The sequence below is a fragment of the Rousettus aegyptiacus genome, unplaced genomic scaffold (assembly GCF_014176215.1).
Source record: "Rousettus aegyptiacus isolate mRouAeg1 unplaced genomic scaffold, mRouAeg1.p scaffold_m13_p_17, whole genome shotgun sequence".
In the NCBI taxonomy this organism is placed as follows: domain Eukaryota; kingdom Metazoa; phylum Chordata; class Mammalia; order Chiroptera; family Pteropodidae; genus Rousettus; species Rousettus aegyptiacus.
Genome location: NW_023416292.1, coordinates 25,007,427 through 25,032,826, shown reverse-complemented (window position 1 = coordinate 25,032,826; position 25,400 = coordinate 25,007,427). Strand labels below are relative to the sequence as shown.

The following is a 25,400-nucleotide window of genomic DNA, read 5'->3' as shown; positions in this document are numbered from 1 at the left end:
TGACAGGCGCTCCGGGGCGCCGCGCCGCGCGGCCGCGGAGGGGCCCGGGCCCGCGGGCCGCCGGCGGCGCTACTCACCGAGGCCGAGGCCGCGGCCGCGGGCGCCGAGGGCCGGGAAGCGGGCGAGACGGGCCGCCGCCGCCGCCGGCGCCCCCGCCCCGGGGCCGCCGCGGTCCCCGCCGCCTGGCAAGAGGCGGCCGGCGGCGAGCGGGCGGGCGGGACTGCGCGGGGCGACGGCAGAGGCGCGGGGCCCAGCGGGGGAAGGCGGGGAGGCGGGTCCCGCGGCCGAGACGGGGATCGTCTCCCCCTCCGCAGAGCGAACCCAAAATGGGCGGCGGCGCGGCGGCGGCGGCGGAGGCGGAGGGATCCATAGGAGGGGGGAGGGGAGGGGGATGAGAGGGAGCAGAAGAGGAAAAAAGAGCCGGAACAGAAAGCAGGAGAAAAGGAAGAGAAGACAAGCAAAACAAAGAGATGAAAGACAGAGCAGGAAAGAGGAGGTGGGAGAGAGGAGAAGAGGAGGGCACAGAAAAAAGTAAGAAAGCACGGACGGACAAGAGCAGCAAAGAAGGAAATCGCAAGCGCAGAGTCGAAGGGAGCAAAACAGAGACGAGGCAAAAAAAGAGAAAAATAGGCAAGGGAGGAGGAGCGGGAGAAGGGAAAAGACGCGTACCTACGGCGGCGCGAGCCCGGCCGCTACGCCTACGCCTGGACGCGCGGCCCCCCCCCAAGCCGCCAAAAAACCGCCAGCCGCGGCCGCCGCGCCCCCGGCCGCCCGCCGGCCCCGCCCCGCCGCGCGCCCCCAACAAGGCCCCCGCGGCCGGTTCCACCGCTGCCGCGCCGCGGGGAGCCGCCGGGCCCGACGCCGCCGAGCGGCGCGCGCCCGCCGCAGCGACCCGGCCGCCCCCGCGCCGCGGGCCCGCCCGGGGACGCCTCACCTCGGCGGCCGCCGCGCGGCGCCCGGCCCGGCCCGCCGCGCCCCGCCGCCCGGCGGGACCGCGCCACCGACCGCGCGCGCACGGCCGGGCGCCCCCTGCGCCGCGCGCCGGGTGGAGGCCGCGGCGGCTGCGCGCTGCGCCGCTTCCTGTCGCCCGCGCCGCGCTCGGCCCTCGCTGCCCGCCCGCCGCGCCGCCCGCGTCCGCGCGTCCGGAGCCTGGCGCGCCACCCCCGGCGAGGGCCCCGGCCGGCGCGGCGCCGCGCGCTCCAGGGACGGCGGCGGGACCCCGCAGCGCCAGCAGGTAGGCGGCCCGGCCGCCGCGGCCCTGCCGGGCGTCCTCCCGGCGCGGCGCGGCGGGCTGGGGACCCAGGAGGAGCACGCGCGGCTCCCTCCCTTCCCCTCCCTCCTTCCCCCCCCTTTCCCCCCCCCTTTTTTTTTTTTAAGCCCAGCTTAGATTTCTCGGATTTCACAGCGCCGTCTGCGCGCGACGCGTTTCCGTGCACTGACTAGTCGTCCCTGGCGGACGGAGCGTGCGGTTTGCGCCCCGCGGCGGCGACCACGCTGCTCTCCTTCCCGTCTGGCCTCGGCCTCCCGCGCCTCGGGTGTCCTTCAGAGAGCTGCGGTTCCTTAACGAGAAACGAAACACCGGACCCAGAAATCAGCTCACGCCAAACCTGCCTTCGGGGTTGGTGTGCGAGATCATAATGTTCGTAAAGTGGAACTAGCTCCTGGGCACAGGGAGTGCCGCGTCGTGTGTTATCGGTCGCCGCGCCGCTGATGTTGATAAGCTTTGTGGGCGTAATTGTTAGTGTGTGTCCCGTTCTTCCAAATCGTTAGTGAAATAATGCAAAACTACGCTTATCGGATTTCTGTGGCTACTGATGTTTCTCAAAACGCTGCACTGGACACTTACTCTTTCTCGATGAGTGAGTTCAGGGGAACTATGGACTATTAAAATACACAGGTGATCCCGAAGTTTATGTAGCAGTTTTTAGTTTCACCCAGAGAGTAAAGCAGAGGACACGAGGGACGCGATCCACTCGGGTTGCCCTTTCCTTCATCTGCGGACTTCCAGGGATCAGGGAATAGCTTGAAAATCACTGTACGAGGCCGATCCCCAAGGCCTGGACAGCCTCTAAAGTTCAAGCAGATGCGTAAATTTCCCCCATACGTATTTCAGTATGTGGATCTGGTTTTGTTTGCTTGCTTTGTTTTTTAAGGTAAAGAGGAAATCAGTTTTAATTGCCTCGCTGTATGTTTGCTTTTTCTAACCTTGTCTCAGGTCCCAGCTCTTTCATGGAGCCCATTTAGGTTATGTCGTTGCTTTTCGATTCTGTTAGGTATGCAAGTGTGTTATATTCTTTTATGATCTGGTGCAGAGTGAGTCATGGAAATGTTGACTGTTAGATACTTAGAACGTGAGAAGGGATAGAGCATACCATGCCAGGAGGTCATGTGTTCCTGTCCAATCCTAGGAATAAACAACACTTGGAGATGATCATCTTATACCATTGTACAGATAAGCCTGAGGCTCAGAAGTCCAGTAAGTTTGCCTGCCTCTTAAAAGCCTAAATTGTTTCACTATACCACATTGCCTTCATAGTAAAATTTCTCATTAGCAACAGAACTGCATATAACACAAAGAGAATAACACTTTCTAATGGAATTCCACCACGCCCCTATGTGAAGAAGGTCACTTGTCTCTCTGCCACTGTTCAACTAGCGTTAAGTAACGGCAGCGATTCATGAATGTCAGCTATGTATATGCAAATGAGATGGTACTGTGTTCTTTTATACATGCCCCGGTGCCTACAGGAGACCAAAATATATTAAGTGCTCGATATTTTGAGTGGATTATACTATTGAAGGAATGAATGCTGAAATATTTGAACCAAGGAAGGGATGGAAGACAAAATCATGGTTCCTCCAACAGTGTCCATGTCCTCATCCCCAGACCCTGTGACTGTGCCGTCACATGGCAGGGGGACTTGGGGCTGCAGACGGACTCAAGGTTGCTAATCAGCTCACCTCAAAAGAGGCAGGTTGTTCGGGGCTATCTGGGGGGCCCCCCTGTAATTAAGAAGAGTTCAGCAAAGGTAGAAGAGGCAGACAGAAGAGTCAGTGTCAGAGTGACAAAGACTTGGCCAGTTAGGCTTCGAAGATATCGGGGTAGCCTTTAAAAGCTGAAAAAGTATAAAAACCGAAAAAAACAGATTCTCACTAGCGTCTCCAGGAAGAAGGCTCAGCCTCCTTTCTGCAGACGCTTTTTTGGACTTCTAAACCACACAACTCTGAGATGACAAATGTGTGTTGTTTTACGCCACTTGGTTTGTGGTCACTTGTTACAGTGGCAGGGGGAAGTGGAAAGGGAGCCCCGTGGAGACTCCCGACGGCCCCGCCTTGGGTCGGGTGTGTGCGTTAGTTTAAGCAGAGGTGTGGTGTAACTGAGAGTTTGCTTTCAGCCGAGGGACAGGCTCTCAGCAAAGCCGCCTGAACTCCCAGTGCAGGCTCACTGGTTTCATTGTGCTTCGTTCACTTTGTTGCGTTTTTTTACAAGAGGAAGGCAAGACTCTCCACCAGCAAAAAGATCCGACTTGCTTTCCTGTGATACTTGCTTTGTTACGGTGGTCTGGACCCAGAGCTGCAGCATCTCCGCGGTCCGCCTGCGTTTCTCTGCCGCTTTGCTCCTGGCCTCGTCCTCCAGCTGCAGACAGCTGGCTGGGCTGAGTGATCTTGCTGCCCGCAGACTTCCCCACTGGGACGGGGCAGGTGGACATCATCTCACAGAGCTCCCTCGCCGGGATGTTGTCTAAATGCGACATAGATAAATAGGAAAGGCTCTTCAATGTAAAGTTTTAAAATAATGTTTCAAGTCTTAAAAGGAATTTTCATCTATAAGTTCTTCTACCAATTCTATATTTGGATATTATCATTATCTCCAGTTTAGAAGTGAAACACATAGTGCAAGTAACTTGCTCGAGGTCCTGCAGCTAGTGAGGTTTTAGATCCCGGCGGTGCGATGGAGTCCGTGATTTTAACCGTGCTGCCGTCCTGGCCACTGTGTCCTTGCCTATGAGTTAGAGCTAATAACATTACCGTCATCGTGGGATTGTGGTGTCGCATGAGGCACTCTGCACTCTGCCCGACGTGGGAACAGTGCTCGGCAAGTGTCAGCTGTCGCTGTCGTGCTTGCTTGAGGTTTTGGAGCCCGAGGCGGCTTCCGGGGGTGGCAGTGGCCAGAGGAAAGGGATTGGGAAGCCCGTGCTCCTTACCCGGCCCGGCACCCCGCCCGCCCTGCCAGCACAGCCCGCGGATCTCTCTTCTGGTTAGTGTCGTAAACTGCCCTTGGCCTGGTGAAAGTTCTGCTCCCGGAGAGGGAGGTGGCTGGGACCTGCACTCAAGTCCATGCCCTCGTATTACAGACGGGAAACGGCTCCAGGCGCAAAAAGGCTCAAAACCGTGTCATTTTTTCCTGTAGAGACTGTGATCTGAGAGGTGCCCACGCGAGAAACCAGAGGATCTGTCACACGTTCGAGGTAGGTTTAGATGTGTGGTTGGAAATGGGGACCTACCGTGATGCGATTTGATGCATCAGGGTCTCCTAGAGAGAGAAATGTACAGAGTGACTCACACAGGAATGTTCATGCAGAATGGCTACTTGTAGCTTTAAAAGATTCACTAGGGGTTTTCTCAATTTTTAAAAATGTACTCTTTGCCGGGGTAGTAGCCCAGTGGGATCAGCAGGGAACCCCAAAAAGCCCCGACATCTGAGGCTTACTCCCAGAGACCGATTTACCTGCTGCGAGACACGGTTTGGGCACCAGACGTACCCCGACGCGGCCGCGGTGAGGAGCCCCGGCCGGGCTGCACGCTCCTCAGGAGCTGCCTGTGAAATCGCCACCGAGGGCGTGTTTTTCACATTTACAACTTTCAGAAAATTTTAAGGGACAGGTAACGAGCGTGTGATAGATTTAGAGAGACAGAAGGATCGCCACATGTGGGATCCTGTCCCCGACAGCGGACATGCGCAGAGCAGGTGGGGAAGTCCAGGTCGGGCCTGCAGTCGGGCCGGCGGCAATCACGTCTCAGTCCGGGCGCTTGTGCCGGTCACCGACGAGTTCACCGCAGGGAAGCCCCCGGCTCCCTCTTTGCAAGTGCGTTAGTCTCAACTTTTTAAAAATGAAAACTAAAAAGCCACTATCAGGGATGGTTACCACTTGCAACCACACACCTGTGCGACACGATTTCTAGAGATTTCTAGTACTGCGCTGCAGAATAAACCGAAATTCACTCGATGCTGAAACTGACGTGAAACCGCAACTCTGATTTCCATTTTCACGTGACCTTTTGGTTCTCGTCGGTTAGCTTTAGAACTAAATGTTTAAAATTGTGAATTTATATAATTCATTAACAGAAAATATCAACAAACTGAAATACGGGTCAAAATCAAGTGAATTCTAATAATTCACTTATTCTTCGCTAAGATCAAAATCAACAATAGCAGCACAGATAAAAGATGGCGGCCACCCGGGAAGCGAAGGGTGTGGGACACGATCGCAGCCCCTCAGGCCACGGCCGCGAGCACGCGCAGGCGTCCCCGTCCCCAGGGGGCCGTCGTGCAGTTCTCTCCCTGCCGTGGTGCCGTCTACTCCCCGCCTTGGAGTCCGGGCAGGCCAGCAGTCGGCTGCCGTGGGACGCCCAGGAGCCTGTCAGGTTTCTGAGCCACGTTTGAAGAGGGCGTAAGTTATTCTGGTTCCCTTGGACCTTTTCCACTGCCATGACAAGTCTGGGACACGCAGCTGCAGGATGAGAGACAGTGTGGAGCAGAATCAGTCATCCCAGCTGAGACGGACCTGGGCCGGCCAGCCGGCCTCAGACACACGAGGAAACCCAACAGAGACAACCAGACCCGGGCTCAGAGTCCGAGAACTCACGGGCCTGTCGCTGTAGCCTTGTGAGCAGTGACAGTTGTTTTAGGCCGCTGGGTTTTGGGGAGATTTGTCATGAGCAACAGCTGATACAGTGCTTCAGAGGATGCTGACGATCAGGAAGCATCGATGTATACAGCGCACTGGCCGCAGTGGCTCAGCAGTTCATGTTGTTTTAACGTGGCTCACTAGCAAGTTGTTAAGTCATACCTTTATTGAGATTCACATACCACAAAATTCAGTGTATTTAAAGTGTGCAATTAGGTGAATTTTTCGTATGGGCACAGAGCTGCGTGACCACCACCTCATATTAGAACGCTGTGATCACCCCCAAAAGAACCCAATCGGTGGTCTCCGTCATTCCCCCGCCCAGCCCCCGGCAGCCACTAATCGAATGCCCACCTCGATGGCTTTGCTTGTTGTGGGCATTTCATATGGCTGGACCCACTCTGCACGTGGTCTTCTGTGACTCTGTCCCTTCGTTTGAAGAGCCGTCCCCGGTGCGGCACGTCTTGGGACGCCACGTCTCGTCTTGCTGAGTCGCCACCCGCCGGGCGGCGGCACCGCGTTTCCCGCCAGCAGCCGACGGTCGCGCGGGTGGCGGCCCCGTCCCGGCCATCGCGACTGCTGCTGCTGTGCGTGTGGTTTCATTTCTCGGGTTACGAGCAGGGGTCGCATGCAGGTGACGCACCTGCGGGGCCATTGGGCAGCTCCGCGGTCCGTCCGCGGGACACTGCGGGCGGGGTGCGGAGCGGCCCGCAGCACTCTGTGGGTGCCCGTGTGGGGGGGGGGCGGGGGCCGAGGCGGAGGAGCAGAGTTGCGGTTAAGAACCTGAGCTGGTCAGCAGCGGGCCCTGGGTGCCGGGCACCGGGAGACGGCGTCGGTGGCCGCCAGGACCGCCCCAGGTTCTGCGATTCCTTAGGACTCGTGGCCGTGTCCCAGCACAGCGACCGGGCCATCTGGGGGAGCCCAGGGGCCGGCTTCCAGGGGTCCTTTCCCAGGGGAACCAACCACACAGGACACGCAGTTCCTTCAGCAACGAGTCGTGACAGCCCGTGGGGTACTGCTTTAGAGACTGGGGTCGTAGGAAAGGTGAAACTTATTAGCGAAAATGAAGCGTCACCTGGAGATTTTCACTTACGCCGTCTCTGCTGAACATTGAGAGTTGCATTTACGTGAACATCTTGTGGCTTCCAAGAGATTAGTTTTTAAATTATTTCCAAGATATAAATGACTGTAACACACGATGTAAAAACAAAACAAATTCTCGTGTGTCCGTTTTCCACCAGAAACATCAGTGCCAGTCCGTCTGCCCCGCCCGGCTCGGCCCTCCTCCTCCCCAAGAGGAAGCACCTCCCATTCTCTTACCTTCTTTAAATTTTCCTAAAAATATTCACCAAATAATGAATCAGGTTTTGTAATGTTTTTGAATTTTCTAAGTTACGCCATGCTGTACAGAATAGTTTTCACCCGGTATGAGTTTCGAGGCTCACACAGGCCACGCACGTGGCTGCAGCCTGTCCTTCTGTATGGCATTCCGTCGTGTGATCCGTTTCTCCACACCTCTACCAGGGCATTTGGGCTTTTGACAGGTTTGGATGATTTTTCGCACTCTGCTACGATGAACGTCATTAACGCGTATTTCCCAGCGTGCGCGTCTAAGTGTTCTAGAATAAATGCCAGAGCGACTGGGCCTTAGACCGGTGCGTGTGCAGCTCTACAAGGAGACGCCAACCTCGGTGTCCAAGACAGCGCCGCCTGCACGCCCCCTGCCCCGGCCTCGCGGCACCGGCTCGCGGCAGCCTTGCCCCCTCCCGCCGTGGCGCTGCGAACCGTCTCACTGGCGGATTTAGTTTACATTTCCCTGACTTGTCATGAGAAAGGGAACCTTTTCGTGAGTTTACTAGCCATTTGCATTTTCTGTGAAATGTGTGTTCCTGTCTTCTAACTTTTAAAATCAATTTGTAGGCATTCTCTATATATTCCAGACGCTAATCCGGTGTGCACATACCTTTCCCCAGTTCTGGCTGACCTTCTCCCTTTTTTTTTTTAAGGTGCGGGGACAATGCTGAAAGCAATGACAAGGCTAACCTCCAGGGTCCGTAAGGTGAGTCCTCACTGACCTAAACGCTGTCTTTAGGTGGATTTCTTGTTTTTGGAGGGAAGTATTATACCCAGAATGAAATGTTCTGGAAAACTGCAGCTGGCTAGTGCAGTAATTTATAAGTTTGCCCTCAAAGGAACAATCACAGTTCCATTTCTCTGCCCATACACTTCACTCACAGCCACCTCGACCATCTTAAAATAACAGGTCTCAGTAGACATAGGAGAATTAATGTGTTCTTAAGGGGAAAAAATAAAAATAAAAGGCTTGACTGTAGTTATCTTCGTTAGCTTTTATAAAATTTTCTAGTTAGAGTAATAATCATCTCTTAATGAAGTATTTAGAAGAAAAATATGTTGCCAATTTAGACCTTAAGCATCTGATAGTTGAATAAAATAAAATCACATATGAAACAACTGTTCTGTCGCTTTGCTTCATTCTTCCATTTATTTAGCAAGTATTTCAGTCACTTCCATGCAGCAGGAACTCAGAGTTTGAAGGTGACATGCCTCACTAACAGCTACTGCTTGCTGGGCATTTGTCACGTGACAGGTGCTGGGCCTCACGCTGCTCTAACGCCTGTGACCAGCCCGCGAGGTAGACAGTGTCTGTTCTACAGACGCGGAGATGGAGGATCAGAGCGGCTAAGCTCCTTGCCCAGGGTGGCAGGCTGTGAAGCTGCAGAGCCCGGACTGGGTACCAGGTCCGACTGACGTCACAGCCTGCGGCCGTGACCCCTGCAGAACCCTGGGTGAGTGATGGTTGCAGTGGGTGCTGCCACCGCGCCCAGCAGGAGCACCTGCTCCGGGCGAGCAAGGCCCAGCGGACCCCCCAGCCAAGTCCTGCAAGAGGAGAACTGGGCCAGGGGGGCCTGGTCGCGTCCATCGGATCGTTGAGTGACTAGGTGTCCCAGAAGAGCAGCCGTCCTGCCGCAGGAGTCACCTTGCCGGGGGTTCCTGAGAAACCGAGGAACGTAAAAACCCAGCTGTAAAACGAAAGCAGAAGCCAGGCCCGACAGAGGGATGGATTCCAGCTTTGGCCGACGACATGAAAAGGCAGAAATGTCTTCTTTAACAGCCGACCAGGAAGCCGCGTGCACCCGCAGCCACGTCAGCGAGAAGAGTTGTGCGCCAGGCGGGCTGGTCAGTACCTGTCGGGGGCTGCGTGATGCTCAGGCTGGAGCTGTGCAGACGCAGCTGGCACGTGCTGCTTTCCCTGGACGCGAGGCTCGCTGGGCCGTGCCAGACAGCGCCGTAAGGAGCGCGGGATCCATTTTGCTAGATCTTAATTTGCTGCAAAAAGCAGTTAACAAAAAAGCCGTAGGATTCTTACAGAAATAGCGCCACCTTGTGGCCCGTGAATACCTTTGCCGTTCCACTTGACTGCTATTTTGTTCCAGAGATGGAGCTTTCTAATAGAATTGAGAAAATCGAGCTGTGTCGGTGTCGGGGTGTGTCCAATCACCGTGCGAGGAAACGGCACTGGGTTCCCACTGGCTTACCACAGCAGGGGCCGCGTACGGCCGTGGCGTGCACCGTGGCCTGCGCGCGGTCTTGTTCTGGCTGCTGCCGCACTTCCAGAGTGGTTTGCCAGCACGTGAGGGAGGGGCGGACTCAGGGACGAGGGCTCGTCTCAGCATGTAAATCTTAAGGCTGCCACAGAGGCGAAGAAAAGAGAATTTGGATCCACTCTCAGCTGGCTCTGACTAGAAAACGACATGAGTTACTTCCACTTAACAGCTCATTATCCAGAAATAATCCAGTCGCCCCAGCCTGCCTTCAGGGCGGCGGATGGACCCTGCTGTCCGTTTGCAGCCCGTGGCTCTGGGGTGACCCGCGCGTGGCAGCCCTGAGCTGTGCGCACAGTGCGCTGGCTCGAGTGCGGAGCCGTGCATGCCCCTGGGTGCTGGACGCGCTCCCCACTACGCATCCCTGATGAAGGGCCGCCCGTGCCAGGCACGAGCGTGGACTCTGCGTGGTGTGTTCGGTGCTTCAAGAAGGAAATGCGAAGGTGAAGACAGTCTGATCTCTTCCTGGTGCGTGTGGCCGGGAATGGGGGACAGGCCTGGGCCTGAGATGTCGTGACATGAAAAGAACAGAGATTCTGGAGTCAGACAGGCTTGGATCTGAATTCCAGCTCCGCCATCTACCAACTCCGTGACCTCAGGCAAATGACTTGATTTCCCTGGTCCGTGGTTTCGCCCTCATTAAACAGCCATGGCGATGTTCTCCTACCTGTCTCCAAGAGTCTCGGCTCAAAAGTAACATGCAGAAAACACCGTACTGCCAAGCACGTGATAGGTACCCAGTCAGCAAAAGCCACGAATGCAGTTCAAGGCCGAGTGAAAGCCCCATGCGAGACAATGTGCCGTCCTCAGAGAGGGGCTGGAGGGGCCTGGCGAGCTGGCAGCAAGGACCTGACGTTCGAGATGCGCCTTAGAGGAGTACGAGTCGAATGGGGCGAGAGGGAAGCTGGGGAAGGAGGAGGACGAGGCAGAGACAGGGAAACAGGTGCAGGACGAGACCGGGAGGCGGACGTCGGGCCTTGGTCCCCGTGCTCGGGGCCGGGGGGCTGGTTCCCACAGCAGGAAACCACGTTTTTGATTAAACGATGGTTACACCTATTATTTGGGAGGACAAATCTTTTGGACTATGGAAGGTAAAGAGGCCAGTTAGAAAGTCGTTATGGACTTTAAGGTCTTGATAAATGGCCGTCAGCGTTCAGAGGGGTAGTACCAAAATAATACACGTTCTTCTGCACTCGCGAGGCTGCTCGGTGAGGCTGCGCGTCGCCGCCGCCGGCTTCCCGTTACCTGCCGATGCCTGGAGCCTCCCTCATCGCGGCGGCTCCCACGTCCCCGTCCTGCTTCTACTGACTTCTGTCCTGCTCTTCCCCTCGGAACCGGCCTCGTTTCACTTCTGCACAAGGCCTGCTATCCGCAAGCTCAGTTTGGGGCTCCTCCAGTTCGCATTTTGTCAGATTTGCCTCCTGAATCATCCCCCCCACCACCTGGGGCCAGAGCGTCCCACGTGCAGCGGCCCGAACTGCCCGCAGCGCGGTTTATTGACGCCTTCCACACTCCCTCGCTCTCAGCAACAGAGGCTCTTCATTCGCGGGCCCGGCTAGCGGGGACATTGTGGCGGGGGTGGGACTGTACCCGTGGAGGGGGAACATGGCACTAACCCCTAACCGAAGCGACCGCGATCCCCGGGCAGCCGAGCAGTGTGTGTGAGTGACATTCTCCCTGCTGCAGACACGGCTCAAACCCTCAGCGCTGTGTCAAGCGTAAAAGGCCCCATAACAGTGCAGCACGGAAACGGCTTCTTTTGTAGGTGGACCCTGGGCGCTTCTTGTGCACGGAGACCAAGGCGGCCCAGAGCCTCGCTGCCAGCCAGGGCGGCCAGGTCCCAGCGGAGCGGCCCCGAGCGCTGCCCCGCACCAGCGAGAACGACCCGGTGAGTCCCTGACGCGTGCGTGCGGATCCTTCCTCGGGGCTTAGAATTCGCGTTGCCGTCATTGTACATATCGGGGACCCTAACACCCAGAGAGCTAAGAGACGTCTGTGCGCTCGGGCGGCGCACCCGACAGCGTTCTGAGGCCGTCTTCCCCGCCTGCCGGGGACCACGGTGACGTCGGGCACTCGGGCAGGCCGGGCCTCCCGCGCTCGGATTTCATCCCTGCCACTGAGCTCGCCTCGCACTGAGGAGTTCGTCGGGCACACAGTAGGTGCGCAGTAAATACGAAGTTATTACCGATCTTACTGTGTCATAGTCGGGAACTTCCCCTTAAAGGGCTCATGAGCCAAAGTGGTCTCTGTCACCGCTGCTTAGCTCTGTTGTGAACAGGTGGGTGTGGCTGTGTGCCAATAAAACTTTTAGAAGTACAGTAGTCAGCCATAGTTAACAAACCCCGGTGTGGCGCGCCCTAAAGAAATCACCCTGCCCGCGGTCACGGCAGGGCAGGGACGGACCCAGTCTTCCTAACGACCGACCCGGAGCTGTCGCCACCCTCCCCGGGCTCCCTGGTCCGGCTGGCTGGGGAGAGGCCCGTGCTTCGGTGTGAAGGAACCGGAGCTTTTTCCTCGCTTTGTCACAGTCCCGCCCCCCGAGTCTCCCTGTCTTGACATTCGCCACCGAGGGGGGCGGGGGGAGGATAGGGTCCCCCAGCACCATCTTGGCGCAGTGCTGTGTACGCCCCTGCTGGTCACCTACTTTCACAAGCACAAGACGAAACAGAATAAGTGAATTAAGCCCTCTAAGTGTCTTCCATGTCCCTGTAATTGTAGTCCCTTTCTCTGCCAATTCCTCTGGAGTTTCTATGGAAACAGCAGTGTGCAGATGATCTGGTCACGTGACTGGAGCATCTCTATGCACAGCGCAGAAGAATCCAGATGGCAGGACTCATCCCTGCTACCTCCGTATCTCGGGTTTACGTTGCTGAGCAACTGGCTTTGTCATTAGGGCCAGCGCCAGCTCTGCATAGACACTGTGGGCCGGGGGACAAGCACCAGGCTTTTCTGGTCTAAGGAAGGAACGGGACCTCTTCCGGCGCTCAGCGTGGCCCAGGGGCCCTTTCCGCCAGTCGCGCGCCCGTCACACCTGTGTGCCCTTCCCTCCCCCAGGCCAGGCACGAGGAGCAGCACGAGGGCCAGCACTACCGCGTCCCCCTCCAGGACCTGGAGACGGTGTTCTCCCACGGCCTGCCGCCTCGGTTTCTGAAGCAGGTGCTCGAGCGGGCGGGGCCGGCGGGGGCGGGGGCTAAACAGAACTCTAAACGATGAAATTCGAATCTGAAAACAGGCAGGTCCAGCTCCGGATTGTCTTGAGACTGGCGCAGGTACCGGCTTCCTGCAGGCGGTGCTGTGCTCGTCTGCGCAGAACCCCTGGCGACCCTCTGGAGCCAGGCAGATCAGCCCTAAGTAGCAAACACACCCTGCCGCTTCCCTCATTGCCCGGCAAATTTCCAGAAACTCTGGTGTTCGGATAGTTGTTAAAGACAAACGTAATGTTATCCTTAGGAAAGTATCATGGAAGTAGTGAATATGCTCTAAAAAAAATCGTTACAAAGAAAATTGGGATATACTGCTGAGCCAAAGTAAGATGTTTGGATTAGATGCTTCACTGTTCTTCAGTCTCATGGATTTTCAGAAACTGTAGTGTCGTGGTCGTGACCCCAGCCTAGAGAGTCACTCGGCCGGCTGTACAGCCGTTGGGAGGACTCACAGCTGACCACCAGCATAGCTCAGCGGCACGACTGGCCCTTCCGACTAACCCCTGCTGCGTCATCCTCGGCCTGAGCAGGGATTCCTTCCTAACGAGATACCGAACTTGACCGGAGGCGACGCTCAGCGTCGGGCCAGAGGCTGCCGTTGCTTCAGTGTGCTTTATTTCAGGAAATGAGATGCGGCCCCAGTAAGGGGACTCAGCTAGACCGCAGCCAGCCCGTCATCTCAAACTCTGTTTCGTGGGAGATAGGACATAACCCGAGGCGTCACCTCCAGTGTCACTTTAAACGGGCCGAGGACCTTCGCAGCAGGGCTGCGCGGGCCTCCGCGGAGCGTTTCGAGTTGCGGGCAGGGTGGCTGCACGGCCGGGGCCGAGGGGCCCGCCCCGCGCCGCCCTCTGGCGACCGCCGCGTGCAGGCCGGCACCCTCGCCGGCGTGCGTGCGTGCGGTGCTGTCGCGTTGCCCAACGGGGCCTTTTTTTAGATGCCTGTACCATGTTTTCAGAGGTTTCGCTTTGCGTTAGGGTATGCTTTCCTGTCGAGTTCCTCTCTAATCTGTCGTTTGCTTAGGATGTCTTTTAAAACAACCGGTGTTTTCCTCGTGGTCTAGTGTAACTGCGGGCGGCGTCTGTGAGGCATTTCCCTGTCGCTAGACGTTATCAAACGCTCCGCTTGCAACTCGCTTTCCCACAGCGGTGCCCCCCGCACGCCCCCACCGAGGCGCTCCTGGACTCCGTGTGCCAGCCCTCTGGTGTGCCGGCGGGGCCAGGTGTGGCCTCAGCTGCCGCGGACACGGTTCTAGAGCCCACGTGGCCACGGTAATAGGAATTAGCTAAGACTGAATGTGACGGCGTCAACGCTCACTCGCGGCTTCCGAAACGCCCGGGGCTGGGCCCGGCATCTGGCATGCTCTTGCCGTTGGCGTCGGTCCTGAGCGGCGCTCACGGTCTGCGTCCTGGACGGATCTCCGCTGCCCGGTGTGTCGTGCTTCGTTAACGGACACAGTCAAAAGCGGCCTCTTCTGTTCCTCGGTGTGAGAGACTGTGTTTCGGTTTTTAGCTAAGTTATATGGATATATTTCCAAATCACCAACCCAGCCTTTCCTAACCGCACGCGTGAAGATGACGCGATTTGGCGCTCTGGGTGCCCCCTTGGGCTCGCGTGGGCACCAGGGGCAGCCGAGTCCCGCGGCCCCTCGATCCGCTCCTTCCCACTCCGCTAGGTGAAGACGTTCAACGAAGCCTGCCTGATGGTGCGGAAGCCGGGCCTGGAGCTGCTGCGCCACCTCAGAAACACCGACTTCGCCCGCCCCGCTGTGCGGTACCTCCTCTGTATCCTTCCTGCTGCCGGCCTGCCCGGGGCCGGGGCTCCCCCGGCCCCGACCCGGTGCTCCCCCGGCCCCGGGCCAGGGCTCCCCTCCATGTGGGGCAAGGGGAGGTGCGGAAGAGGCCCTCCTGGCAACGTTTTCTTTAACGAGCCCCTGAGACGGGGAGAAGGGGACGGGGAAGACGCTCAGTCTCTGCCACAGCCTCCACTTCTGTGCGACGCAGGGCTGGCTGACACTGCACGTCCCGGATGGTGAGGACGGCCCCGCCTCACCGGGGCGGGGGGCGGTGGCCCGTGCCATGGCAGCGCGGCGGCTGAGGCAGCGGCCACTGGCCGGGGGGGGGGGGGGGGGGGCGGGCAGCACCCAGGGCGTAAACTCCCGCCCTGGGCCAGCCATCCCGAGGGCCCGGAGCCCCGGCACGGTGCGGGGGGCGGGTTCCAGAGCCGCCAGCGAGGCTCCCGCACGCGTAAACTCTCGTGCTCTGCTGTACCCCTCGCGTGCGGCCCGTCTCTGACCGTCCCCGACGCAGCCAGGAAGCCCAGGCGGCCCCAGCACGCTTCGCACGGCGTCGGGGAGGGCCCGACGGAGCGCGGCCCTCGGGAGCGGGAAGCTCCCCACCACTGCGGAGGCGCAGCGTGTGTGGCGCTGAACAGTCTGTTTCCTTGTGCCTGTTTCAGCTCATCTTTGGGTGAAAAACTGCCGGGAGCTCCTGCAGTCCACCTACAACAGAGCGCGCTTCGACCAGCCGCTAGAGGCGTCCAGCTGGCTGAAGAACTTCAAGACTGCAAACAGGCGCTTCTTGAGCCAGGTGACTGGACCGCCAGCGTCGGCTGCTCCCTGTCTGTAGACGGGTTGTATCCACTGTGCCCGAGTCCCGGCGACCGTGGGAGACTGATGTCGCTCAGGTCCCCGCACCCCTCTGCTTTCACGTACTTTGCACACGTGAGCTCACAACCCGGAACTCGCTTCTCCGCGTGAAACTTGCCATCTTGTAAAGTCCGGGTTGACTCACTGCCTCTCCCAAGGTCACAGCCTCAGCCCCTCTAAAGCTCATTTTCGACTACGTAATTTCCTCCAGGTCATTGTTTGAAGCAGGAATGTACGGGTGACTTACTCTTTGGTGATTCTTGAACATGATCTCTAAGCCAGGGGTTCTCACCTGTATTTGGGTATAAATCCAAATCACCAAGGTGCCGAGGCCTCATCCCGGACCTTTTTCATGAGGACCATATACTTGCAGCCCCAGGCGGAAAGGGGCCCCAGAGCGTTCGCTTCCATGCTGAGATCGCTTACAGACCAGAAAACACACTGCGCCTGGTGCCGCCCAGCCTTGGCCTCCTCCCTTCTCGGCGAGGGACGGACTCATCCTTCGGCTACGTAGCCATCCTTGGTTTTTATTTCCTTTGTTTTTAGATAAAAACCCAAGAGAAGTACGTCTGGAATAAGCGGGAGAGCACGGAGAAGGGCCGCCCGCTGGGGGAGGTGGTCGAACAGGTAGGAGAGACAACGCTGCCGGCGTCGGCCTCGGCCGGGGCCTGCCCCGCGTGGTGCCCCGGGCCGCGGGCCACAGCTGCCTCCCTGCCGCAGGGCACCACGCGGGCCAGGAACGCCACAGACGCCGTGGGCGTCGTGCTCAAGGAGCTGAGGCAGCAGAGCACGGCCGGGGCCTTCCGCCTCCTGGTGGCAGTGGACGGCGTCAACGCGCTCTGGGGCAGGACCACGCTGGCGAAGGAGGACAGGAGCCCGGTAGGAGAGCCGCGCCGCCCGCCCCGGGTCTGGGTCCGGAGCGGTCGCAGCGGCTGGGCCGTGGTGGACCCGCGATCGGCTTCCTTGCCCAGGACTGTCTGCGTGCGGGTGGGCAGTGAACACAGCTTCCGAAGGGGCCGGTGCCAGGTCCCGCCACCCGCTGGCAGCGAAGGCGGAGGGCAGGGCGGCAGGAGCCGCTGCGTGAGCGCTGCCTGCCTGTCTCTCCAGAACGGGGCTCTGCTCCCAGGGACGATCAGCGGCCCAGGGGCGGGGGAGCGTGGCTGGGGCCGCTCGTGGAGGCCCGGGGAGGGCGTGGCTGGGGCCGCTCGTGGCTCGGGTCCGGGAGCATGCCGGCTCAGGCCGGGGCTCACATCGCAGCGAGGGCTTTTCAGTTGCCGTCAGTACCGTTGTCTCAGAAGCAAAGCAAGTAACGGTCCCCTCCCTTCCTCCCGCCCCGGCCGTGCAGATCGCCCCGGGGGAGCTGGCGCTGGTCTGCAGCCTGCGGAAGATGGTGCGGAATGACTGGGTGAGCACGGTGCCCGTGCGGTGGCCCCGGCCGTGGCTCAGGAAAGGCCACGTGGTCATCGTGCGGACCCCTGGTCTGGACGCCTCCGGGCGAGGGCTCTCGGGTCTGAGTCGAGTAACCACGCCCAAACCCATGCGGTTGGTGGGTTGGTGTCTGCTCTCCCGCCTGACCCGAGCGCCCTTGCGCTAAACCAGCCTGTTCCACTGTCGCTGTAGCTCTGCACTTGTGCAGAGTGTTTTATCTTCTTATCAACTTGGGGAAAGATCTGGACGGATTAAGATCACACAGCTCTTTGCTGTCAGAGCGAGGCCCACGCTGGCCGCGGGGCAGGGGTCCCCGGGCCGTGTCCCCGGGCGGGGTGGGCGCCATTGCCCAGCCTCCTCTGACCGGCTGCTTCTCCTTGCAGAGCGGAGGCGCCATCGTGCTGACCCTGAGCCAGACCGGGTCCGTCTTCAAGCCCCGGAAAGCCCATCTGCCCCAGGAGCTGCTGGGAGAGGTCAGGCCCCGGAGAGGCTCCCGAGTGCAGCCGAAGACACGGCTCATTGCTTTTGGGTTTTGGGGTTTTTTTTTGACATCGTTTCAGACTTGGAGCAAAACCACATTCCTGTGTAGTTTCACCCAGGTTCCTAAAACGTTAACACTTTACCATATTTGCCTTACTCTTCCTCTGTCTCTTCATCTTTTTTTTTCTGAATAACGTGACACTAACCTGAGACATGTCTGTTCATTTCTAAATCTCATGAACTTCCTAAAATCAAAGCTAATCTAATACGTGACCACAGCGGTTATCAAAACCAGGAAGTCGACATCGGTGTGATACTGGCACCCAGCCGGGACTCATTCTGATTTCGCCAGTTGCCCCAACATCCTTCATGGAATCGAAAGCCCCGGGTAACGTGCCGCACTCAGCTGCCCTGGCTGCTCAGCGCCCTGTAGCCTGGGACAGGTCCGCAGGCCGTGTCTTTACATCCTTGACGTTTATAGTTCTGTTTCTGAGGAACACGTGCCAGTCGTGTTGGGGGTTTCTTGGGCTGTGTGAGGCTCAGGTGGCCCTCGTTTCCCCTGCTGCTGACCCCAAAGCACAAGTGTGGTGACGCTGGCCCTTCGGCCCCGACATGCGCTTCCCGTACGTGTCTGGGAAGGCAGAGTGCACGGCGCTCGGTGCTGCCCGAGGCCCCGGGGTCCCCCGGGGAAGGGGGCTGCGACACCGTGTGATTCGCTTGTTTTGGTTTATGTTCCCTTCAGAGGGTCCTTTCCACACCCCGCTTCACTTGTTTTCTGTTTTGAATATATGAACTGTCACAACTGTCGACTGAAGTCAGACCTGTGAGAATTAAAGTAGATGCCTAGGTGTGCTCAGGTACACGTGCAGACAAGTGGCCCTCAGGCACGATCGGCTTCCGCCACCCCAGCTGGGGCCGTGGCCCACGGAAAGCCCTGAGCAGGGCGGGACACACGAGGACAGGAGCAGAGGACTGGGACGAGCCCCGCGCGCATCTCCCCCACGCTGACCCCCCTGCCCACCTGCCACGTGGCGACCCCCGTCTGCGTCCTTCTCCCCCCCAGGAAGGATTCGATGCCCTGGACCCCTTCGTGCCCATCCTGGTCCCCAGCTACAACCCGAAGGAGTTCGAGAGCTGCATCCAGTACTACCTGGAGAACGACTGGCTGCAGCACGAGAAAGGTGGGTGAGCGGCGCGCCCCACTGCCCCCGACGCCCTCGAACTTCACCTCCTTCCCCTTCACGCGACTCCTTTCTGACTGGAGGACGCGGGCGGGCGGGCGGGCGGGGTGCCAGCACAGGACGCTGGGGCGGAGGGCAGACCCAGCCGCACTCCCCTTCTCGCATTGTCCTTTTTTCTTTTTGCGCATTGTTGCACTTACTCACCATTCAGCAACTCCCAGGGAGACTCGCGCTGGGACAGCCCAGCACCAGACCCACCCCCGCTGCGCCCGCCCTTTGTCCGCTGGTGTGCTCGGCACTCCCGCGGTGGGGGGTGGGGGGTGGGGGTGGGTGAAGGCTTTGCCCTCACGGGGCAGCTGCAGGCGGCAGGGCCCTCCAGGGACCTGAGGGGAGGGCGAGGGGTTAGGAAGCACAGTGTCTGCAGGGAGGTCTGACGGTCCTAAAGCCCAGAAGAGACTCCTGGGATGGGGGAGGCAGATGCTGCGGGGCCGGGCCGGGGCGGAGTTGAGACCGAAGGGGGCGGGCGCGTAGGGAGTGCAGCAGTTCAGAGGCGAGGTCCCTGGCTGGCGCTGGCGTGCTGTGCCTGGCGTGCTGTGCCTGGCGTGCTGTGCCGTGCAGGCTGCACGGCCTGCTGGGGGCCCGGACCCGGGCCCCAGCAAGTGGCCGTCCGCACCTCACCCCTGCAGCACGCACAGAGGCGGGCCGGCGGGAGCTGCTGTTCCTGAGCCACGCGAATCCGGGGCAGCTGGAGCGGCTCTGCGCCCACCTCTGAGCCCACCACGCGCCAACGGCGGGGAGCACGTCGAGGGACCGGCCAGGACGGCCGCACAGGACACACAGGGAGCTTGGCCCGGGGCGGCGGGCGGCTCCTGCCGTCACCGGAGTGGGTTCCTGGAGAAGTGACTGGAATGGCCATGAGAAGCGCCGTCGGGCCTGCGGCTGACACTGGCTCATTAAACGTGGTCTCCACAGTGACCAGTCGTCCTTCTCTTCCTTAAACCTGCGTCCGTCTGGCTCACGGGGTGGGAAGAGCCTTCGCGGTGCCCAGAGACCTGAAGACGCCCACGGGAATTCCCAGCCTGGGCCGGGGTCCTGCCCGAGGCCGGCGGCCCCCGCCAGCACACACTGGCACCGCCCAGCCTGTCCCCATGCCCATGGGGAGCACCGGCCGCCCCGACTCCGCTCAGCTGCGGTCAGGTGCAGCTCCCAGCAGACCCAGGCTGGCCCGGACCCGCCGCCACGGGTGCTGTCCAGGCCCCTCAGCCTGTTCCCTTCTCCAGGGTCCCCTCAGCTGATAGTGACAGAAATGCCACACTGTCTGGGGCTTTTTAAGTCACGCACCACGTCGGAGGTGCCCCTTGAGCGGCAGGAAGCTCCCATTTAAATGCGGGTTTTATGACACCCAGTGGAAGTCCCCGGAGGGACACGGTCTGGGAACGCAGGCAAGCTTGCGGAGCACAGCCCGGCCCTCGGCGGGTGTCAGGCAGTGGCTTCACGTGCCTTCGTTCTGATGATTTTTGCCACGTGTGTGTCAGAAAGTTCATACAAAAACATCATGGAAAATCGTATTTTCCCTCTAGAGAAAAGTTCTGCTACCACATTGTAGAGACAAGAGTCTACGTGTTTTTCTAGACACAAAAGAGCACTTGCCATTGCCACCTGCAGGTGCCCCTCGGTCCCTGCAGGACAAGCTCCACGGATGCTCGAGCCTCACGTAGAGGCGTCGGTCGGCACGTGGCCCCCGCGCACCCTCGCGCACGCCTGAGACCACCTCCAGGTCGTGACGCCTGGTAGGGTGTGAATGCCGTGTGAACCGCTGTCACGAGGCTCCGGGAACGACGGGGACCGGCAGCACGTGTCAGCAGACAGCCGCCGCGGGCCTAACTCCGTGGCCTCCTCCCCCAAACGCCCCTGTCCAAGGTGGGCCGCGTCCACGCGTGCAGCGGCCACGCGCTCAGGGCCAGCTGCGCCTTGGCCTGCTCAAAAGAGTAACGTAAAAAAAAAGGAACTGGGCAGCACACGGGCCCGCCCAGTGCCGCGAGCTCGGGGGCCGCAGCCGCACCCTGACCACAGCAGGCGGGGGGCGGGGGGGCCTGCAGTCAAGTCGCCAGCGACCTGCAAACGGCACCACAGTCGGTTCCAATGACGATGGCGCCCCAACCCCAGAGACTCCAGTGCTACTGCCCCCGCGCCCCAGAGGGGGCCGGGCTGGTCCCCGCTGCAAACGACGCGGGGGGCTGGGACCGGCTTCCACCTTCAAGGGGCTGAGCTCGTGACCACGACGCCTCATTCTGACGCACATGGCACAGTCGGCCGTGTGGATGCCGGGCCCACAGTCCTTCCTGGGGAGCAACCACATTACCTCTGTACGGATCCTCACTTTCTCCCCAAATACTCGATCGCAACCCGCCCCACTGAGCCCTCTTGCTTCGCCAGCTCCTTCTGCAGACCTGACCCTCGTGCCCCAATCCTCGGGCCTGGGGCATGGCTGGGGTCCTGCCGCCTCATCGCCAGTGCACCGGATTCGGTCTAGGGTGGAAAGTAAGGAGTACAAGCGGCCCTGTTTTTTGCAGATGACTAGACCTTAGACAGAAAACCGTAAGAGCTCTTCGACTATCCGCCAGAACTCAAAACAGTGGGAGGTTAACGTACGGAAACAGCTGTGCTTCCCTGGACTAGTGATGAGGCGACGGGAACCGAGAAAGCGACTCTTCAAAACGGCAGGAAACGGCTCTGAGCAACCTAAACAGAAGGACAAGGCGCACACCAGCGCTGTCACACGCCACCGAGGGGGTTAAAGACGGGCCACGGCTCGCGCCGGGAGGCCCGAGGTGCGAAGACGTCAGTCCTCCCCACTTGGTCCGTGAACTCAGCCGGTACCCAGCTTTCAGCAGGCATGCTCGTAGATACTGACAACTCACCTTGCAGATTGTATGGAAATAAAACCTGGAGGAGCCACGATGACTTTTTAAATAAGTCAATTGGGAGGAGTTATCTTCCATCTTTCAAAACGTGGCATAAAGCTACGTTAATTAAGACAGTGTAGTGCCGACACTGGAGAGACGTGACGTCCGTGGAACAAAAGTGAGTCCAGAGATGAATCCTTAGATTTACGGTCAATTGACTTTCTACAAAGATTCTTAATGGAGAAAAAATAATTTTCAACAAACTATAGTGGGAAAATCAGGTATGTACCTGCAAAAAAATGAATTTTGATCCTTACTGCATATCACTAAAATGGATCATAAGAACTAAATGTAAGATGTAAACTATAAAATATTTAAAAGCAAACATAAGAACCTAATGCAATATCTGTATGCCTTACTGTTAAGTTATACACCTGAAACTTACTGGATTTCACTAATTAATGTCACAAAAAATAAATTTAAAAAAAATAAAAAATAAAAATAAAAGTAAACATAAGAGAAAATCTTCATAACCTTGAATTAGGCAAAGATTTCTTATCTCTGATACCAAAGATAGGATCCCTACAAGAAAAATCTGATGGGCTGGACTTCAGCAAAATTTAAAACTTTCATTCTTCAAAAGATACCATTAAGAAAATGAAAATGAAAAGCGAGAGACTGGGAGAAAATATCTGTAAATCATGTCTGATAAAGGACTTGTATCCAGATATATAAATAACTCACATTAATCATGAGGTAAACAATTTGAATAGACATTTCTCTAAAGAAGACATCAATGGCCGGCGAGATGACGAAAAGATGCTCAGCATCACTAGTGATCAGGGAAATGCAAATCGAAACCACAGGAAGACACCTACTAGAACGGGCTATAAATCAAGAAGCCGGTAACAATTGTTGGGGAGGATGTGGAGAGATAGGAACCTTCAGATATTGCTGGTGCACAGATAAAATGGAAATATGAAATTTCCAAAATGTTTCCACACTGGAAAAGCCTGGCAGTTCTCGATGTTAAACACAGAGTTTTCACATGACCCACCGAGGCCACCCACAGGTATCCACACCCTAGAGAGATGAACTCATGTCCACACAAGGACTCATTTTTAAGCAGCGTGAGACTGTGCAGATCAGCATTATTCGTAACAGCAGAAAAGTGGGAAATAATCCAAATGCCCATCAACTCATTGATGGAGAACTACAGAGGAACCAGATACTAGCACATACTGCCACAAGGGGAACCTCAAGACCTTATGCTGCGACTCCGGACACGAAGGGCCACATGTATGATTTTGGGAACCGTCCACAAATGGCCAATCTATACAGGCAAAAGCAGATCAGTTAGTGGTCGCCTGGTGTCAGGGGCAGGGACTTAACTATTCACACGAGCCATCTTGGGAGGGTGATGCAAACGTTTTAAAGCTGAACTGCAGTGAGGGCACACCTCCAGATTTACACTTAAAGTGGATGCAAATGATGCCTCAGTGCGGAGACTGCAGTCGGATCCCCTCTCCCCTGCTCTCCTCGGGGTGCGGGGTTCGCACCTCATCACGCTCAGCGGCTCTCGCTGCAGGTCTCTTCCTCCCCACACGGCCTCGCAGGCTTCCCCCAGCTCCCGGCACACGCCGTCTCCACGAGACAAACTTACAAGGGAAGCGAAAATGAAAAGGTGGCTGCGCGAACGCCAGAAGAAAGCCGTTGCGTGAGGACGCCGACACAAACGTAAGCGGCATGCCGTCTGACAGGAGAGCCTAAGGAAACAAAAACTGCCAGACCCACCGGGAGATCGAAGCGGCCAGAGGGAGTTAGTGCCTCCGTGACCAACGGGGACGGAAGAAGCAGAACACTTGAGGAACACGATCGACAAGCTTGTCCTAATGAACATGTGCTTTTAAACCCCCAGACTTCTGAATATACATTCCTTTTAAGCACACATGCAACCCGTTCAAAAATTTACTATTGCTATACCATAAAAGAAGTCAACGAATTTCAAGGAATTTAATTCATATAAACCATCCTCTCTGATCCCAATGCAATTTAAGATAGAAATTAATAACAAGAGGATACACAGAAAATCCCCAAGTGTTCGGAAATTAAATACATTTCTAATGTGCCCATGAGTCAGAGGGAAAAAAAAATCAGAACAGAAATGAGAATGTGATTCAAACTAATTGAATCTTTTACCTTTAAAAGAAGCAGTATCAGACATTATAAAGGATATCACTACAGATCTTGCAGACATTAAAAAGATTAAATGGGTATATTATGAACAATTTGATGGCAATAACGAAATTTGAAAATGAAATGGACAAGTTCCTAGAAAATTTACAACTCATCAAAATTGACACAAGAATAATTTAAATAGTCCTATAACTATGATAGAGTTCAAAATCGAAAACTTTCTACAAAGAATATCAGGCCCATATGACTTTACCAGTAAACTCTACCAAACGTTTAAATAGGAAAAAATGCCAATGTCATACAAACTCCCATAGAAAATAGAAAAAAGGAGAGAGAGTTACCAACTTGTTTTTTGAAGCCAATCATATTAAAACCTAATAAGGAAGGACATTAAAGGAAATTACAGCCCAATCTCATTAATAAACATGGATGCAAAAAATCCCAAACAAAATGTGTGAATCAGACCCAACATTTTTTTAAATTAAGTTTATTGGGGTAACGTTGGTTAATACGATTACACAATTTTCAGGTGTACGTTATAATTTGACATCTATATTCTATTGTGTGTTTACCACCCAAAGGCCAGCTTCCTTCAGCGACCATATATTGATCCCCTTTACCGACTTCATCCCCCCGCAATCCCCTCCTATTTGACCCCCTTTAACCATCTGCCTACCGCCTCCTCCCCCACCTCCTACCCTCTGGTAACCATTACCAGAGTAATGTCTGGTAAAGTCTATTGTCCATGTCCATGAGTTTCTGTCCTATTTGTTGCTTTTAGGATTATATCCCACCTATAAGGGATAGCATGTGATTTTCAACTTTTTCGGTCTGGCTTATTTCGCTTAGCGTAATTAATACAACATAAATGAGTCAAGGTTTACTCCGGGAATGCAAGATAGCCATTTTAGATTCCAAGGATCACGCATTTAAGCTGAAATACCTCTTTAGAGTCATTTTATCTTCAGTAGACCCTCTGAAGTTTTTTTGTTTAGTCTTTTGACATTTTTGAAAATGCCAAGCCAGTTGTTTTATACTGTGGACCCGGAGATTTAAGAAATTTTAAAAACATGGTGTTAAAGACTGAAATTGGAACAGACCAAGACAGATCAAGAGCCCAGAACAGGAAGGACTGGACTCGGCTGGCGAAAAGGGCCGACCAGAAGTGGGGGCCATCAAATTGTTCATAATGTATTAGTAATATTTGAAAATATCAATAAATGTGACTATATATATTTTAAAACTTTGTTCTTCAAAAGGCCCCATTTAAGAAAATGAAAAGGCAACCATTTTCAGTGGGAGAAGATATTTTCAACACATGTAACTTGACAAAGGGCTTGTATCCTGAATAAAGTACTCACTCCGACAAAACAGTAAGAGACAACCCACGAGAGATACTCGAACATGCACTTCACAAAAATGGACATCCAAATGGCTGATACGCGCATCGCAAAGTGCTGTCAATCTCTTTACTGATCATGAAAATTAAAACCAGTGATGAGAACTACAACGTTTAAGTGTCAACAAGATTTTGGAGCATCAACTGAAAACTCCCCGACGCTGGTGTCGTGGAACTGTAAATTGGCTAAGAAATTCAGGCAACAGCTTGGTGTTATTCACCAGGTCGGAGCACACTCATCCCTGACCCAACAATTACACTCCTGGGGGCGTGCCCAACAGAAATGTGTGCACGGGCACACGCACGAGAACGTTAATCGTAGCACCTGACAGCCAAAAACGGGAAACGACGCCCAAGTCCGTTACCAGCAGATCGTCCGGGGCATAGTCACACGACCGACTATTCTGAAACGGTGAAAATGAACTGCA

The 25,400-nt window shown here is 56.4% G+C and overlaps 2 protein-coding genes across 5 annotated transcripts in view; one reads left to right on the top strand and one right to left on the bottom strand.

Annotated features, from left to right (window-relative positions):
* Nucleotides 1–337, bottom strand: part of ASH1L (ASH1 like histone lysine methyltransferase) — an 83,674-nt gene extending 83,337 nt beyond the window's left edge. The window contains exon 1 of one of the 2 annotated variants that reach the window (XM_016166148.2): nt 78–337. The gene's annotated coding sequence lies outside the window, so the exon portion shown is untranslated. The remainder of the gene's footprint in view (nt 1–77) is intronic. The other variant, XM_036234817.1, reaches the window with a different exon arrangement.
* A 755-nt stretch (nt 338–1,092) lies between these two features.
* On the top strand, nt 1,093–19,446 carry DAP3 (death associated protein 3). 3 transcript variants are annotated; one of them, XM_016166164.2, is made up of 14 exons: nt 1,094–1,234; nt 4,412–4,469; nt 7,916–7,968; nt 11,298–11,420; nt 12,587–12,688; nt 14,411–14,519; nt 14,674–14,766; nt 15,193–15,323; nt 15,929–16,009; nt 16,103–16,261; nt 16,728–16,787; nt 17,194–17,283; nt 18,354–18,471; nt 19,158–19,446. In XM_016166164.2, exons 3-14 carry the CDS (start codon nt 7,927–7,929, stop codon nt 19,241–19,243), a joined length of 1,194 nt encoding a protein of 397 aa, XP_016021650.2. In that variant the 5' UTR covers nt 1,094–1,234; nt 4,412–4,469; nt 7,916–7,926; the 3' UTR covers nt 19,244–19,446. The 3 variants fall into 3 exon arrangements, with proteins under 3 accessions (XP_016021653.2, XP_016021650.2, XP_016021652.2); XM_016166166.2 differs by lacking the exon at nt 1,094–1,234 and adding an exon at nt 1,445–1,618; XM_016166167.2 differs by lacking the exon at nt 12,587–12,688 and having other exon boundaries at nt 1,093–1,234.
* The last annotated feature ends 5,954 nt before the right edge of the window (nt 19,447–25,400 follow it).